The 16,966-nt window shown below is 63.0% G+C and overlaps 1 protein-coding gene across 1 annotated transcript; it reads right to left on the reverse strand.

The window, feature by feature from the left end:
- Nucleotides 1-97: 97 nt before the first annotated feature.
- SDRG_16074 (hypothetical protein) lies at nucleotides 98-16,339 on the reverse strand (the record flags this gene model as incomplete). Its single annotated transcript, XM_008622270.1, has 9 exons — nucleotides 16,223-16,339; nucleotides 15,384-16,178; nucleotides 11,754-15,333; nucleotides 11,355-11,699; nucleotides 10,726-11,313; nucleotides 10,133-10,674; nucleotides 9,733-10,084; nucleotides 3,590-9,679; nucleotides 98-3,535 (listed from the first exon to the last, which is right to left on the reverse strand). Coding segments are annotated over exons 1-9 (15,837 nt in total), but the record flags the coding sequence as incomplete, so codon positions are not given.
- Nucleotides 16,340-16,966: the final 627 nt, after the last annotated feature.

Genomic DNA, 16,966 nt, shown 5'->3' on the forward strand with positions numbered 1-16,966 from the left:
TTGCCCGAGCCAGGCGCAAGGACAATGCGACCAGCCGTCTCGCCGCTGTTGCCTGTCGACAACACCATGTCACCGCTGGAAAGAGTGCTTTCGCCAGTCGTGAGCTCCACGACACCCGACGACACGGCAGAAGACGACTTGAGGATGACCGTGCCCGAAACGGCATCGTTGACACCGCTCGCAATGACGATCGACGCAGTCAACGTTTCGTCGCTAGGATGTCCGAGCGTAATCGTAGCGCCTTGCGATGAAGCACCTGAGCGACCGCTAGAGAGCTGAATTGACCCTCTTTGGTCGTTGGCAGAGATGGCGACACCGTGTGTCGTGCTCGACGTCCCAGAAACGCGAACAGGCCCACCAGCAATTTGGAGGTCGTCCCGACTGGAAAGCACCATGGTGTCACTTGCAGCGCGGAAGCTTCCGTTGGATTCCACGTCAATGCTAGTGCGAGCTGGTGCATCCTTGCCTCCGGTGCGAATCGAGACATTGCCTCGCAGACCACCTTGCAGAGCGAGACTGCCACTTGCCGAGATGTGTACGTCACCGCCGCGCGCACCGTCGGCCGTGGCCATGGTGATGGATCCAGCTTGCTCCGTAGCCGTGCCCGTTTGGATGCTGATATCACCACTGGACTGCTGCGTGTCACGCCCCGATACGAGAGCAATGGAACCACTCTGCGCGGTCGAGCCGCCCGATGCAATGACAACGTCCTTGTCAAGCAAAACCGATGCAGCAGCACCAGCACGCAGCGCAAGCGATCCCGCTTTGCCAGTTGAGCTTGTCGTCGCGCCGGTTGCAATCGTGACAGACCCCGTTGCATCCGCATCCGCTGGGCTGCCGAGGGAAAGCTCGCCAGGACTAGAGCCGCGGCCAGACATAAGGCGGATACTGCCGCCCGTGCTGCCCGAGCCAGCGTGCACATGGACCGTGCCGCCTGAACCCGTACTCGAGCGCCCAGTAGACAAGACAATGCTGCCTGGTTGGTTGGCGTTGCTTGTCTCAAGCACGACGCCGCCTGACGTCGGCGCTGCGCCGCTCGCCAGCGTGATCGTGCCACTTGCACTCTCGGCACGTGCGGACACAAGCTCGAGCGCACCCGAGTTTGTCATGCCGGTGCCCGTCGCCAGTAACAGAGCGCCCCCGTCACTTTCAGCCGACTCGCCGGCGTGCAGTTGGATTGAGCCGCCACGCGATTGGCTGTCTCCGACGGCAAGCACAATGGACCCCGCCGAGTTGGCGTTGCCGGTTTGAACGAGCATGCTACCTGAAGCCGCTGTCTCCGACATACCGGAGCGCAAGAGAATGTCACCCGTCGCCTTTGCTTTTGCGTCGGCCGTCGTAATCTCGATGCGTCCCGTAGCGTGAGGCTCGTTGCGTCCGAGGCGAATGCGCTTGTACTGTGCTTGCATCGCCGCAAGAAGATCGATGCTCAGCGCCTGCTTGTTGATGTGGTGGAACGACTGCATCGAGAAGTTCTTCTCGGGGAACGCGTACGAGCCGACCTTGACGTACTCGGGGAAGGTCTCGGCCACTTGCTGCGCAATGACACCGCGCACAACCTCGTTGGAGACGTGCCCGATGGACTGCCACTGCTTGCTGTACCGGTACTGCTTGACCTCGATGTTCTGAAGGCGCTGGAGCAAGTCATCTTGATCAACGTCCTGGATCTCGGTCTTGATACGACGGTCCGACGGGTACGTGATGGACGTAAACTGCGCCGGCACATGTGTAATGACTTCGTTCGCACGAACACGCATGACGACGTCACCCGTGATATCCGACTCGCTGTGGGCCACTGTGAGCTCGCCCGACCCGACGACCATACGAGTGTCGCTGCCGCTGGACAAAGTCAGCGGCGCGTCGGGGCCAGACGTCACCGAGACACTACCATTCGGGTCCACATTGATCGACGCCATATTCTCCACGTTCTGGAGCACGATCTGGCCGCTGGTGCCGGCTGTGACAGTAACATCGCCGCCGACGGAGCCCTCGCCACCCGAAAGTGCAATTGAGCCCGCGATCCCGGTGGACGACGCGCCACCAAGAAGTGAAATGTCGCCACCACGACGGCTGCCACGACCACCCGACACGGTCGTCACACCACCCGTCTCCAGACCGTCACTGCTTCTAATCGCAAGGGCACCACTGTCGACGGCAGCGCCCGTAGCGATCGTGACAGTGCCACTGGCGCCTGTCGTAGAGGTCGCACTGGTCAAGCTGACGGTGCCTGATGCCACTCCAGAGCCCGACGAGAGGCGAAGATCGCCGCCGACACCAGCAGTTGTGGAGCCAGCGACAAGCGACACAGAGCCAGCATCGAGCGTGGCACTATCTCCACCGCGGATCTCGACGGTGGCACCGGCGAGTTGGCTCTTGCCAGCACCAAGAATCACAGCGCCCGCAGATGCTGTCGTGGCAGGCCCCGATGCAATAGACACGAGACCACTCGTCTTGCTCGTGCCCGACGTGACGTGAACGGCGCCGGACGTAATGCTCGACGTTGCCGACGTGATGCGCACTGCGCCAGACGTGGGACCCGCGCCAGACGACAAATCCAAGTCACCGCCGATTGAGTACCCCGAGGCACCCGCCGCGACAACGACGCTTGCACCAGACGTCGACGTCGCAAAACCGGCTGAAAGAGTCACCGCACCGACCGATCCAGACGTTGCGTTTCCAGTGGTAATCGCGATCGACCCCGAATGGTCCACGACCGACGAGCCTGTCGCGATGCTGACTGTGCCAGAACTGCCTCGCGCGGAGTCTCGCGACTGAATTTCGACGTTGCCAGACGCAGAGCGCCCGTCACCCGACGCCATCGCGATGGTACCACCGATGCTCTCGCCGCTCATGCCGGCAGCAATCGACACCGCGCCTGCTGGGCCGATGGTACTGCTCCCCGAGGCAATCGAAACCGAGCCAACAGTCGAGTGCGCGTCGCCACTCACAAGATCAATCGCGCCGGACGCACCCGACGTTGACGCGCCGGTGGAAAGCGTCAGACGACCCGTGAATGCACCGGACGCCGTAGCAATCGCAATTGCACCACTCGCGCCAGCGATACTAGAGCCCGACGCAAGCACAATCGCGCCGCCAGACGTGGCTCCGCTCGATGCGCCAGCAACCATTGAGAGACGACCGCCGTTGACGCCCACGCCAGCTGACACGATAACGTCCCCGCTGGCACCCGACGACGATTCGTGGGTGGACAATGTGATGCTGCCCGATGCACCGGCCGTGGGAAGTCCGCTTCCGATGAGAATAGCACCGCTTGAAGACGACGACGCCGTAAGAAGCTGGACACTGCCCGACACGGTACCAGCGCCGCTAGAGAGGCGCACGGCACCTCCGGCACCCGCGTTCGAGACACCGCCAGCCAACGACACATCGCTGCCTTGGCGGGTATTTGTTGCACCCGCCGCGATAACGACGCTGCCGGCTACACCACCAAGCGCGCTGCCAGTGCCAATTTCAAGGTTTCCAGAGGTGCCAGCCGTCGAGGAGCCAGTCTGGACGTCAACCGAGCCGCTCGAACCTGCAGCCACGGATGTGATACGGACTCGACCCGAGACCCCAGCATGGCTACCACCTGACTGGATCGACACGGAGCCGCTTTGACCACCGGCTCCAGCGGCGACAGTGATGTTGCCGCCTTGCCCGGTCGCACTGCTTCCTGCGGTGAGCGCAATCACGCCAGCAGCCACAGCACCGGCTCCAGAACTGATCTGAACGGAGCCAGATGCAGCGGTCGTAGCCACGCCCGTCGAAATGACAGTGTTTCCGCTCGTAGCACTGGAAGAAGACGACAGCACGACCGAACCAGAGACCGTCGACGTGCTGCGACCCGATGTGATTTGAACAATACCACCCGTTGCGTCGCTGGCACCACTCGAGACACGGACGCTTCCCGCCTCATGTGACGTCGACGAGCCGACAGAAAGATCAATCGAGCCCGAGATACCGCCCGCGCTGCTGCCCGTAGCAATCGAAACCGAGCCCGCAGCGTCGGACGCGGCATTACCAGTGCCAAGTTTCAAGGCGCCCGAGCTGGAACCATCGGCCGTGAGGACTCGGACAGTGCCACTGGTCTCGCCCGATCCGCTCGTGATGTCAATAACGGCGCCTGTGCCAAAGCGACTCGCGCCGCCGGCAATGTCGACAGCGCCCGCCGGTCCCTCGCTGTCGCCGGAGCGAATCGACACGGTGCCCGACTGTGTGGTCGAGATACCAGAGGTGACGGTAACAGCTCCCGAGATCTGAGCCGCCTGCCCCGAGCCAACGGTAAGCGAGCCGGAAGCGTCTTGAGCTGTCGACGCCGACTGAACTGCGATACTACCACTGGCGCCCGAGCTCGTGCCAGACGTAACTTCGACAGCGCCACCGACGCCATACGCACTATTACCGCCTTGTAGCGCCAGAAGACCACCCGTTCCATCGCTCAAGCTACTGCCAGAGGTCAACGATAAGGCGCCACCCTCGCCAAGCTCGCTGGCCCCGGACGTGAGCGCAATGGCGCCGCCAGCGCTTGTCGTCGATTCCGAGCCATTCACCGAGAAAGTCCCGGCGACATGGCCTTGCGAAGCGCCGACATTGATCGCAATTTTGCCGGCGCTGCCGGACGACGACGATCCGCTGGAAAGCGCGATACTTCCTGCAGCTCCCGTTTCCGACGTGCCGGTGGTCAAAGTCAGCGCACCGCTGCCGCCGACACCTGCCGGCGTATTGATTGTCACGTCACCGCTAGTCGACAAAGCGCCCGCGCCAGACGCAATCGAGACAGCGCCGCCCGTCGCCGCCGCCGAGCGTCCTGCGCTCAACGAAACGGTGCCACCACTCGTGCGACTGCTGTCACCGGTGGCAATTGCAACATGGCCACTTGAGCTGCCAGCGCTGGAGCTGATGTGAATCGTACCGGAAGCGCCCATGCTGGCGTCGCCCGTAGTGATAGCGATCGAGCCAGACGCGTCGCTTGAGCTTGTTGAGAGAACGACCTTGCCGCTCGACCCACGTCCCGTGCCAGATCCGATGGAAATGGCTCCGCCATTGCCGGACGCGGCATTGCCCGCCGCAAGAACGATGTCCCCGCCGTCGTACGTGGCATCGCCGGACGTCGCGCCAACGGATAGCGTCAACGTGCCGGGTGCCGCACTCGAAGCTCCCGTAGATATGGCAACGGCGCCCGACGACTCGCTCGTTGCATCACCCGATGCAAGGGCAATCGGCCCACTCGAAGCACTGCCGGCAGTCACAATGGCCAAGCGACCCGACGCTGTTGCACCGGGGCCCGACGCGACATTGACATTGCCTCCGAGAGCGTTGGTCGATGAGCCACCAATCACGACGACGTTGCCAGCCTCGCGCGAAGCAGCACCTGCAGACACCACGACGTTACCGGCAGTACCAGACGTCGAGCGGCCGGACGCAAGACGCACGGTTCCTGAGGTTTGGACAGCGTCGCCCGATTGCATCGAGATTGATCCAGACGAGGCGTCGGCAGTGGCCGAAGACAGCACAACACGCCCCGTTGTCACCGGCGATGCACCAGACGTCAACTCAAGCGCGCCACCTTCGGCACCGGAGGACAAGCCCGACGAGATCGTCACAGCAGCGCCTTTCGTCGTCGAATCACCCGCGCGGAGCGAGATACCACCGGCTTGGGCCAACGATGCACCCGTTGTCAAAACAATCTCGCCAGACGCTTGGGGCACCGCAGTCACAGCACCCGTTGCGATAGACACGACCCCCGAGCCGCCCGCGGTGCTTCCATTAGCAGACGTCAGCGAAATTGCGCCGCTTGTATCCACGGCCGAGCCCGATGTGAGCACGATATCACCACCAGAGTTGGTCGACTTCTGGCTGCTGCCACTCATAAGCCGAATCGATCCGCCAATGTCACCGCTACCAGCAGAAACCTTGATCGTGCCGCCAGAGCCAACGGACGCCGAGCCAGTCGTCAGCAAGAGGGCGCCCACTTGGCCGTCCACAACGTTGCCAGTCGAGAGGTCAACCTTCCCAGAGTTGCCCATCGTCGTCGTTGAGCTTGAAGCAATGGTAATACCGCCCGTGGACGACTCGCGGGCCTTAGCCGTGCTCGAACCCGATACAAGCGAGATAGCGCCGCCTGACGCCGCACTGCCAGCAACGACACTGACTTGAGCCCCGACTGGCGCAGCAGAACTAGCTCCGAGGGTAATACCCACGGAACCAGCCGACGAGCCAGAGCCAGTCTGCACAAGCAAACTGCCCCCCATGCCCCCCGATGCTGCGCCCGTCGCAAGCGTCAAGTCGCCAGTGCTCGAGCTCGCCTTGGTAGCGATTTCCACGCTGCCCGAGACGTCGCTTTGGCTTCCGCCAGAGCGAATCTGTATAGCCCCGCCGATGCTGTTGTCGCTCTCGCCGCCAAAGATGCTCACAGTACCCGACGCAGCCGCTGCCGACCCGTTGCCGTGGCCACCCATGACGGTCACATTGCCACCGAGAGCGCCAGGCGCTGCCGCAGAGCCGGCTTGGACGAAGACACTACCGCCAGACGACGACGCAGCGGACGCTGCACCAGCGCTCACAAGTAGAGAGCCACCGTTTGATTGCGAGCTGGCACCCGCAATGACAGCGATCTTGCCTCCAGTCGTGCCGGAGCCCGCGTTCACGTTCACAGCCCCGGCGCTGCCCAGCTTTGACGACCCGGAGGTGAGGTTCGCGTCACCCGTGGCGTGATCACTACCGCCGGCAGTTGAAATCGCGATGGCACCACTGACGCCAGACGCACCACTGGCACCCGAGGTCAACCGAACCGAGCCACCGACGCTAACGTCGGAAGCGCCAGCTTGCACAGCAATGTCACCGCCAGTGTGACCGGCGCCGCCGGAAAGCGATATAGCGCCACCGATAGCCTTGGCGGCTCCAGAGCTGATGACGATGGACCCCGTGTCTCCAGCAGAAGACGAGCCCGAGAGCATGCGGACTGGGCCCGACGCACCCGACTTGCCAGCAGCTGCAGACTGCAACACCACAGCTCCACTTGTCGTTGCCTTGCCGGCGCCAGACGTGATAGAGATGCGGCCGCCGGTTTCAGTTATCGACACACCCGAGGCGAGAGCCAACTCGCCGCCAGTAAGATGGCTTGCCCCGACACCAATCGAGACGCTGCCAGCCGTTGTACCGGTCGAGAGACCGGACGATAGCGTAATGGCGCCGGAGGTTGACGTCGCTGCACCCGAGGCCACATTAATGGAGCCCGTGGATGCCCCATCGGCCGTTTGAAGGAGCATCGACCCGGTTTGAGACGCGGACGTCGACGTCGTGCTTTCACCAGTCTCAATGGTCAGGCTGCCACCGACTTGGCTCGTCGCTCCCGATGTGAGGCGCAGTGCACCTCCGTTTGTGCCGGTGCTTGTACCAACAGAGACCGAGATATCACCAGCGGCACCTTCAGTTGCCCGACCCGTCGTCAAACGAAGTGCACCCGACGCGCCTTCTGTCGCAAAGCCCGTTCCGAGAGCAACGTCGCCACTCATTTTCGACGGGGCACTTGACAGCGTAATGACACCACTGACCGAGGCTACAGAGGCACCAGACACCAAAGTAATGCGACCGCCGTCACCGACGGTGGAGGCACCGGCGGTCACGTTGACGTCCGCTCCGCTGCCGGCGTGAGAAATACCCGCACTTGTGATGATGGACCCCGCTGTGCCCGCGGACGCGCTGCCCGAAGCTACGACAATGTCGCCAGCCTTGCCCGTGGAAGCTTGACCCGTGTACAAAACGTTGTTGCCGCTGCTCACAGAGCCTGCCGTTCCGAGCGAGATGCCGCCGCTGGATGCCTTTTTGGACGCCCCGCCTTCAACAGTAACAGCACCGCCAGTGGATGCAGCGCTCGAGCCGCCCGCGAGACGAAGAGCACCGCCAGTGGCAACCGAGCTGCTGCCCGCCGCAAGAACAATGTCACCGGCAACACTGTCATCACTTGCGCCCGGCTGGACAACAACAGAGCCGGACTTGCCCTGCGTCGTGGTACCCGTCGCGATCTTGATGGCACCCGAGTTGGCACTTGCCGCATCAGATGATGACAGCTCAACTGCACCGCTCGCAGAGCGATCGCTCTTCCCGCTCACAATGGAAACGGTGCCACCCGTTGACGCGGAAGCGCTCCCACCCGAGACAACGACACGGCCACCGACGTTGCTGGACGCATCAAGACCGCGGCTCGAACCGCCCGAGACACGAATGGCGCCGCCACTGCCACCATCGATCGCGTCGCCCGAGCCGGCGCTCACAGTCACATTTCCGCCAGTAGCGCTGGCGCGTGTTGTTGCACCACTGGAGACAACCACGTTGCCGCCATTGCCCAACGAGCCCGAGCCGACAGCCACGGTAATATCGCCGCCCGCGCCCTGAGTCGCGGAGCCCGTCTCCACGAGAATGCTGCCCGAGCCACCGTCGGTCGCTTGTCCCGTGGTGATCGAGATGACGCCAGACGTGGCCGAGCTCGTCGTCCGAAGCGAGAGAGCGCCACTCGAAGCGCCTTCACTGAAACCGGTTTCAAGCGAGAGGGCGCCACCGCTAGCGGTGCCATCCTTTGTGTTACCGGTACGCAACGAGATGTCACCGCCGTCACCGTGGCGTCCTGTACCGACACTGGCGCTGATGGAACCGGCACGTTCGTATCCCGTCGAGCCCGTCGAAAGTGCGATAGCGCCCGACGCATCGTAGCCGGAGTCGCCAGTTTTGATCGAAATGGCACCGCTGGCACCATCCCAAGTAGAGTGGGCCGAAGCAATCGAAATGGAGCCAGTAGACTTTGAGGCCGACCGTCCTGACGTCACAACGACCGAGCCACCGTCCGAGGACTTTGAGTTACCACCACTCACCGTGACAGCACCGCCAGTGGAAGCACCAAAACCACCCGACACGTCAACGGCGCCACCAGTGGATACGCGTGCTGCACCACCAGTGACTTTGACTCGGCCACCGATATTACTGTTGGCGCCGGCCGAGAGCTCAAGAGTACCCCCAGTGTGCGAGCTGCCTTCGCCGACGCGAACGGCGACATCACCACCCGCGCCGTTGCTCGACGTGCCCGAGGCAATGGTCAGTCGACCCGACGACGCGTCGTTTGTTGAGTCACCCGTCGCCATGACGATATCGCCGCTCTTGCCCTCGCCCGTCGTTGCGATCGACACGGTGCCGCTCGCGTCCGACGGACCGGCACCTGCCTTGAGAGCGATGGATCCACCATGAGCAGAGCCCGTGCCGGCGTTGATCTGGATGTTGCCACCGATGCGGCTGCTGTCGCCGGCGGCAACAACAACATCACCGGCAGACCCGCGGCTCGAGGCGCCGGTGCCGATGGAAACAGTGCCCGAGTTGCCACCATCGGTCGAGCCCGTCACAACACGGAAGCTACCGCTCTGGTCCTTCTTCGACGTCACTTGGGCCGTAGAGACGAGCACATCACCGCTGCTGGCCGCCGACGATGACCCCGACTGGATCTTGACAGAGCCGCCGGCAGACGCAGACGCCGAGCCGGCCGTGAGCTCAATGTTGCCGCCGAGTCCTTTCGCACCGTGGCCAGCGCGCAATTGGATACTACCGCTTCCACCGCTCTCGGTGGCGCCCGTCGCTACGAGAATGCTGCCGGAGTTGCCCTTCTGGGAATCGCCCGTTGCGACAGTCACGACACCTACGTCATATATTTTGTAAGTGACCACGTCTTGGCCAATGGCGTCGTCGTACCCGAGTCACCGCGAGGTGATACGGCGGAGGCAACCTGAACGTCGCCGCTGCGCTTTCCAGCGCCGGCGCCGCTCGCGATAGACACGCTACCACCGGCACCGACATCGGCGTCGCCACCATAAAGAGCCACTTCACCGCCGCTGTTCACGTCGGGATGCAAGCCATGCGCTTGGCCGCCAGCGATCGAGACACGGCCGCCACTGCCTCCGATGGCCGACGTGTCGCGGTTCACGCCCGCACCTGCACGCAAGTCGAGGCGGCCGCCGCTGCTGTCTCGTGCGAGCGAATCGCCAGCAGAAGCTACCAAGCTACCGCCGCTCTGCGTCAAAGTGTCACCGACACTCAAGAGCACCTACATAACTTGTCATCACACCGCATCAATGGTACCACGCAGGTGTACCTGGCCAGCAACGCCATCGGTCGACGCGCCCGTTGAAAGCTGGATGCCACCAGACAACCCTTTAACTGCCTTGCCGGTCACAACAGCCACCGAGCCGCTCACGCCACGACTAGGAGCCATGGGCGTCTCCAAGAGCAGGTCGCCGCTGGACGACTTTGACGCGCCCGATTTCACCGTTACACCACCACCCGTGCGGGCGTCCGCGCTCGCAAACCCGGCAACAAGTTTGATCGCGCCACCGTCCGTCGAGCCACTGGCACCAACCTCGACGAGAATGCTGCCAGCAGTGCCTTGCTTGTTTGGGTACCGACGTGACGAGGGGTAGGGCGCGTCACCAGACCGCACCACAATGTCGCCCGACGGACCTTCCGTCGCATAGCCCGTGATCATGGCAATCGCGCCTGTGCTACCGACACGGCCAGAGTTGGCCGTCTGCAGCGTTAACGCTCCCGACCCGGCCTCTTTGCTGGTACCCGAGGCAATGGACACAGAGCCGCCGGGGCCGCTCATGGACACGCCGCCCGAAATGCCGACAAAGCCACCTACACACTCCGTTATAGAAAATATTCCATCTAGAGTGCAACGCGACGTACCAACGTCTTTCGTGTCGCCACCCATTGAGATGCCGCCTTGCAGAACGAGCTGTCCGCCGTGGCCGCCCCCGTTGCGTCGCTTGCTCGCACCTGTGCCGGCGAGAAGACGCACGTCACCACCGGCCTTGCCATACTCGGTCGTCGCGCCCGCCGAGAGCTCGATGTCGCCGCCACGACCGATTTCGTTCGCACCGATGCGCAACGTAATGCTGGCAGGTGTCATCGACTTGCCCGTGGTCACGGAAAAGCTGCCGGCCGTTGCCTCCTTACCAAACGTGGCGCTGCCCGTTTGGACGACAACCGCGCCACTGGCCGCGCTCGGTCCCACGGCATTGGCAGTCTGAAGCTTGATATCGCCGCTTGCTGCGCTCGTGCTGACACCACTATGGAGCTCGACAGCACCGCCAGTCGAGAAGTCAGCCTTGCCACCATGGAGCGCGACCACGCCGCCCACGCTGTTGACTTTGCTGCGTCCTTTCGACTCCCCTCCAGCAATCTTGATGGAGCCGCCACGGCCACCGTTGAACGTGTCGATACTGAGGCCTGTCCCGGCGGTCAATTCGATGGCGCCGCCGACCTTCTTGTTGGCTACACGATCATGAGCCACGTGTAGGGTGGCGTGAGTTTACCTCTGGTGTTGCCAGCTTTCAAGACGATGCTGCCACCAACGCCTTCGTCCGGCGTAAAGACGTTACCCTTGTCGCCAGATCCAACAGTCATCGTGATGCCGCCGCCCGAGCCGCTCGTAGCGTCGCCCGTCTGGAGCACAATCGATCCCGATGCGCCAAACGCCGTGAGGCCCGTTTGCATGACAATGCTGCCCGACGACGCGCCTTTGCCGGCTATCGAGCCGGCGCTTCCTGTTTCGATAGCAACGCTACCGCTCGCTGTATGCTGGCCAGCGCCCGACTGGATCGAAACGGAGCCGCCAATCGCCTTGCTGACCGCGGGGCCAGCCGACAGCGAGATTTGGCCTAGTGCACAATATCGATCGTTCAATAAACACGCAAAAAAAGAGGACGTCGTACCGCCAACGCCGCACGTGCTTTGGCCTCCTGACAGCGTGATGGAGCCGGCGACGCCAAGCTTGGTCGCGCTTGTCGACAATGTAATCGCACCCGTGTTGCCGCGGGTTGCCCCACCCGTCGTCAAGCTAAGCGTGCCACTCATGCCGGCGGAGCCAGCGTTGGCTGTCGACAGCTGGATGCTACCACTCGTCGTGTACGGGCTCGATCCCGACGTGACGTCAACAGAACCGCCGGTGCCGTAAGCCGCAAACCCGGCTTCGAGACGAATGTCGCCGCCCGTGTCGACCTTGTTCATACCTTTTGCTGCACCGCCAAAGACATTGACGTCGCCGCCCGAGCCGCCACCAACGTTCGTCTTGCTCGAACCTTGACCGCCGGTCACCGTCACTGTGCCACCAGACGACTTGGCCGCGGTCGACTCACCCGCCGTTAGCGAGAGCTCACCGCCATCGCCATTGTTACCCGTGCCGACTGTCGCGACAATGGCACCACCGCGACCACCGCTCGCGGCGCCCGTTGCGAGCACGATGGCACCCGTGGTGCCGGCGCTTGATGTTCCAGTTTGCACCGAGACCGTGCCACTCACACCTTCTTGACCAGCGTTTGACGTGCGAAGCGACAGGTCGCCACTCGACGTTTGAGCGCTCGCGCCAGTTGTAAACGAGAGATAACCACCCGTCTGAGCGTCCGAGGTTGCACCGGCGCGCAGGACGAGTGGCCCGCCTTCGCCGAACGTTCCGTCGCCGACCTGGACCGTGATTGTACCGCCGCTGCCACCGATCGCGCTGCCCGAGGCAATCGAAATGGCTCCCGTGCTGCCTTGGCTCGACGTGCCTGTTGCAATCGAAACAAGGCCGCTCACGCCGCTTGTGCCCGCGTTGGCCGTTTGCAATTGGATGGAGCCACTTGTCGAGCTCTGGCCGACGCCGGACGTGAGAGAGATCGAGCCACCGTAGCCCGCGACGGCGTTGCCGCCCGTCAAAGCAACGTTGCCACCGTTGTCAGCACTGTTTTGGCCCATTGATTGGCCGCCTTGAATGTTGACGGCACCACCGTCGCCACCGTCAATAGTACTCGGGTTTGAGCCGGTACCACCAATCAAATCGATGGAGCCACCGACACGACCTTGCGTCGTCGTCTCGCCTGCCTTGACCGTCACCGAGCCGCCGTCGTTGATGTTGCCCGCGCCAACCAAGAGTTCGATGGACCCGCCGCTACCGGTTTGACCAGTACCACTCGAGAGCTGGATACTGCCCGACGCACCGGCCACGGCTGTGCCAGTCTTGATGTTGACGTCGCCACTGAAACCTTGCGGACCCGACGACGCCGAGCCAATGGTTACGGAGCCCGAGCTGTACACGTGACTACCACCCGACATGAGCGACACGTCGCCGCCAATGCCCGCAGCGGCCGCACCACCGCTGAGTGAGAGCGCACCGCCAATGTTTTTGGTCGCTTGGCCAAGACTGGCACCACCAGAGACGTAAACCGTCCCGCCGTTGCCGCCGTCGCCGCCGTTAGTGCTCGTTCCGTCGCCGCCTTGAAGCGTGACGACACCACCGGTTGATGCTGGAGCCGACGTCGGGCCTGCCGACAGCGAGAGACTGCTGCCGTCGCCGGTATCACCGGCGCCACCTTGGACGCTAATGGCGCCAGCTCGTCCGTTCGTGGCGCTACCCGACTGGAGAGAAATGACGCCGGCATTGCCGCCCGTCGCCGCGCCAGACCGCAGTACAATCTTGCCACTGCCGCCTGCAATACCGCTGGGCGCCGTCTGGACTTGGACATCGCCGCTTGTTGCCTGCGCCGACGCGCCGCTCATAAGAGCGACAGTGCCACCCGTGGCCAGCTGCGAGGCGCCACCCACGATAGACAAAACACCACCGAGGCCTTCGGTCGATGCGCCACTCTTCAACGTCAACTTGCCGCCATTGCCGACACCGGACGGGCTCGTGTGCAACCCACGACCTGCGCCACTTGAAATATCGATGTCGCCACCGACACCACCGTCCGTTGACAACCCGTCGCCTGCCTTGAGCGACATGGCGCCACCCTTGCCTTGAGGCGCAATTGCTGCACCCGACGCGATCGAAACCGAAACGAGCGGTTGGGGTCCGTCGCCAGACTTCAATGAGATCGCGCCGACAATACCGCTGGTCCCCGCCGCGCCCGTTGCAACCTTGACGTCGCCCGAAGAGACGACGGCGTCGCTGGTCGACAGCGTGAGCGAGCCCGATGTTGGCGACGTTGTCGTCAAGATACGCACGTCGCCCGAGGTACCCGTCAACGAGCGGCCACTCGCGAGCGACACAGTTCCGCCCGCGTTTGTTGTACTCGCGCCCGCAGCAACGCTGACATCTGCGCCAACGCCGTTGCCACTCACACCTGCGCGAAGATCGAGACGTCCAGCTGCCGCGTTGATGGCGTCGCCCGTGTTGATGCTGACAGCGCCAGATGCACCCGTAACCGTGTTGCCCGACGCGACACGCACCGAGCCCGATGCAGCAGCCGACGATCCCGAGAGCACCAATGTGTCGCCGCTGCTGCCAAGCCGACTGGAACCAGAAATGAGTTTAAGTTTGCCGCCTTGGCCAACTTCGGCAGCGCCACCTGCCACGGACACGTCACCACCATGGCTAGCCGCAGTTGAGCGCAACGTGCGACCACCTTCAATCGACACGGCACCAGCGACACCATTGACAACGGTCATGTCCGCGCTTTGACCGGCGTCGCCACCCTTGACAAGCACGCTGCCTGCTTGCTGACCCGCGACTGTTGACGACGCTACCACCGTAATGTTGGCACTAATGGCGGCGTTGATGTCGTTGCCGGACCCGATGCGGACCGCGCCCGCGACGGCGCCGCGCACCTTGACGCTACCCGAGCCGATGCGGACGTCGCCGCTTTTCAGCGTAGCGCCGCCGGAACCAATGACGACACGGCCCGATGTCGAGCTGTTGCCGCCCGTTTGCAGTTGCAAGTCGCCACTGCCCAAATTGCCGTCGCCCGTCGTCACAATAGACGTGCCGCCGGTCGAGAGAGCCGATGCTCCGCTCGTCACAATGACATTGCCGCCTGCTTGCGTCGTGTTTCCAGCCGTGGCAGCGCCACCGGCAAGCACGAGCGTGCCCGGGACGATCGCGGCGCCAACCGCGACCACGATGGAGCCCGATGCGAGTGTCGAGCCGCCCGTTTGGATGGTAATGTTGCCGGTAGCATTCCCATCAGGACCGTCGGCGGTCGCAATCGCGATGACGCCCGTTGGACCCAGAATGCTCGGGCCCGAGAGCAGTCGGATCGCGCCGCCAGAGCTATTGCCGGCACCACCCGAGAGGTTGATACTGCCACCGACTCCTTGAAGCGACGACCCGGCATTGGCGCTGACGTTGCCACCGGCGCCGGCGCCACCTAGCGCGACCTGGCCCGCACCGCTGCCGGCATTGATCGAGACTGACCCGCCGGCGCCTCGATCGGCACTCAATCCACTGCCAGCGTTGACCGAGACGTTGTGCCCCATCGTGTTGACCGTGATTGCGTCCCCGGCCGACACTGCTACGTCGCTCGCCGCGTGCAACGCAACCTACCGATTGCACATGAGATCCAGCATCATGAATTGCAAATGCAACGTACGCGCTCGCCAACCGTAGCGTTGTAGGCATGTCCGTGGACCTCGAGGCCCGACGCGTTGGTCGTCGGGTCGGGATAGATCGTCACCACGCCCGTCACATAGTTTGTGACCTTGGTGATCTTGATCGGGCACGGTGGCGAGGTCACGACACTGCCGCACGTCGCGTCGGACACCGCGTCCGTCGGCATGCAGGTGTTGGCCTTTGTGCACCACGCGCACGCGCCGTCAGACGACGCGCACGCGCCGCATGTGGAATGCGCCGTGCAGTCAGGTTTGGTCGGGCACAGCGCCGGCGCCGAAAGCCACGAGTCGCAGTTGCCTGCCGTCGGACCGGCCGGACCACCGGGCTCACACAAGAGCGTTGCGAGACAAAACCCGCAGCCTTGTATGGCAGCACACGCGGCACATGACGCCATTCGCGTCCAGTACGGCTCGGTCACGTCTGGGCCCGTGTTGAAGGCGGCGCACGGGTCGGTCGCTGCCTCCGAGTACGCGCTGAGGGCACGCGCACGGGCTTCACGAAGAACGCTCGAGCCGCCCGAGTCTGCTCCTTCGCTCGCGCTGCCACGGGCTGCGCTGCGTGGGTTGTCGCCGCCGATGGGGTACCCACCGACGGGGTGCACAAGACCACCTTGCGCTGCGACGCCGCCCACGCACGACGTCGCCCACCAAAGAACGATGCACCACCCGGTAAACCAGGGTAGCATCGCTCGCTTCTTGAAACGGGGCCCGGCCATCGCACCGATGGCCGCCTGGCGCCCGTTCTTCGTCGTCATCCTTCCTTCTCTTCCTTCAGCCTACCACTCCATGAGTCATCGACCACGTCGTTGCGCGCACGCACTGTCGATTGCTCGTCTACCAAAGTCCTCGTCAAGCTTTGTCCTTGCCTCCGACTACCAGCTGCGCTGATCTCCGGGTTGCCTGTACAATCTTGCTCTACGGTCGCCATGGCCGCACGCTCGTGGTCACACTGATCGGAAGCGCCGGATAACTGGCTTCCGCCCTTCTCATTGGCCAAAACGGACCAATCCGCGCCCGCCGTATCTTCCCAGGTGAGATCCATGTTTCGAATTTTCGTACAATGAAGATGCTGAGCTAAACATGCACCTGATTATAATGATAGTGGGAAGATCGTGGCATACATTGCTGCAAAAAAATGGAATTAAAATTCATGCGGGAAGGACGACGAAGACGCGGCCGAACGAGTGGCAGCCCGTGCTTGAAGTCGGCCCACAAATATGGAACGCTGCACCTTGCTTGGTCGTGCACGTTGTTTTACTATGCGGCGCCGCTTTGCAAGCCAAATAAGCTCTGAGAATACAATACGACGGCGAGCGGTCGTTCGAGGTGGGCCGCCCATGAGTTGTGTGGTGCCAGTGGCAAGCAAGCCAAGATAGCAAGAATACGAAAGGTTGGCACAGTTATTACATGGTTGACAACGCAGTCGCAGGCTTTGGTGTTACGCGCGAAGTCATCTCCGTCGTGCCGTATATGCATCGATCGATCAAACCGTGCTTGCGTTGAAATCCAGCGAGGAAACCAACTCGAAGACTACGCGGACGGAGCACTGCGCCTGAATGCGTCG

This window comes from Saprolegnia diclina (genome assembly GCF_000281045.1).
Source record: "Saprolegnia diclina VS20 unplaced genomic scaffold supercont1.112, whole genome shotgun sequence".
Lineage (NCBI taxonomy): Eukaryota > Oomycota > Saprolegniomycetes > Saprolegniales > Saprolegniaceae > Saprolegnia > Saprolegnia diclina.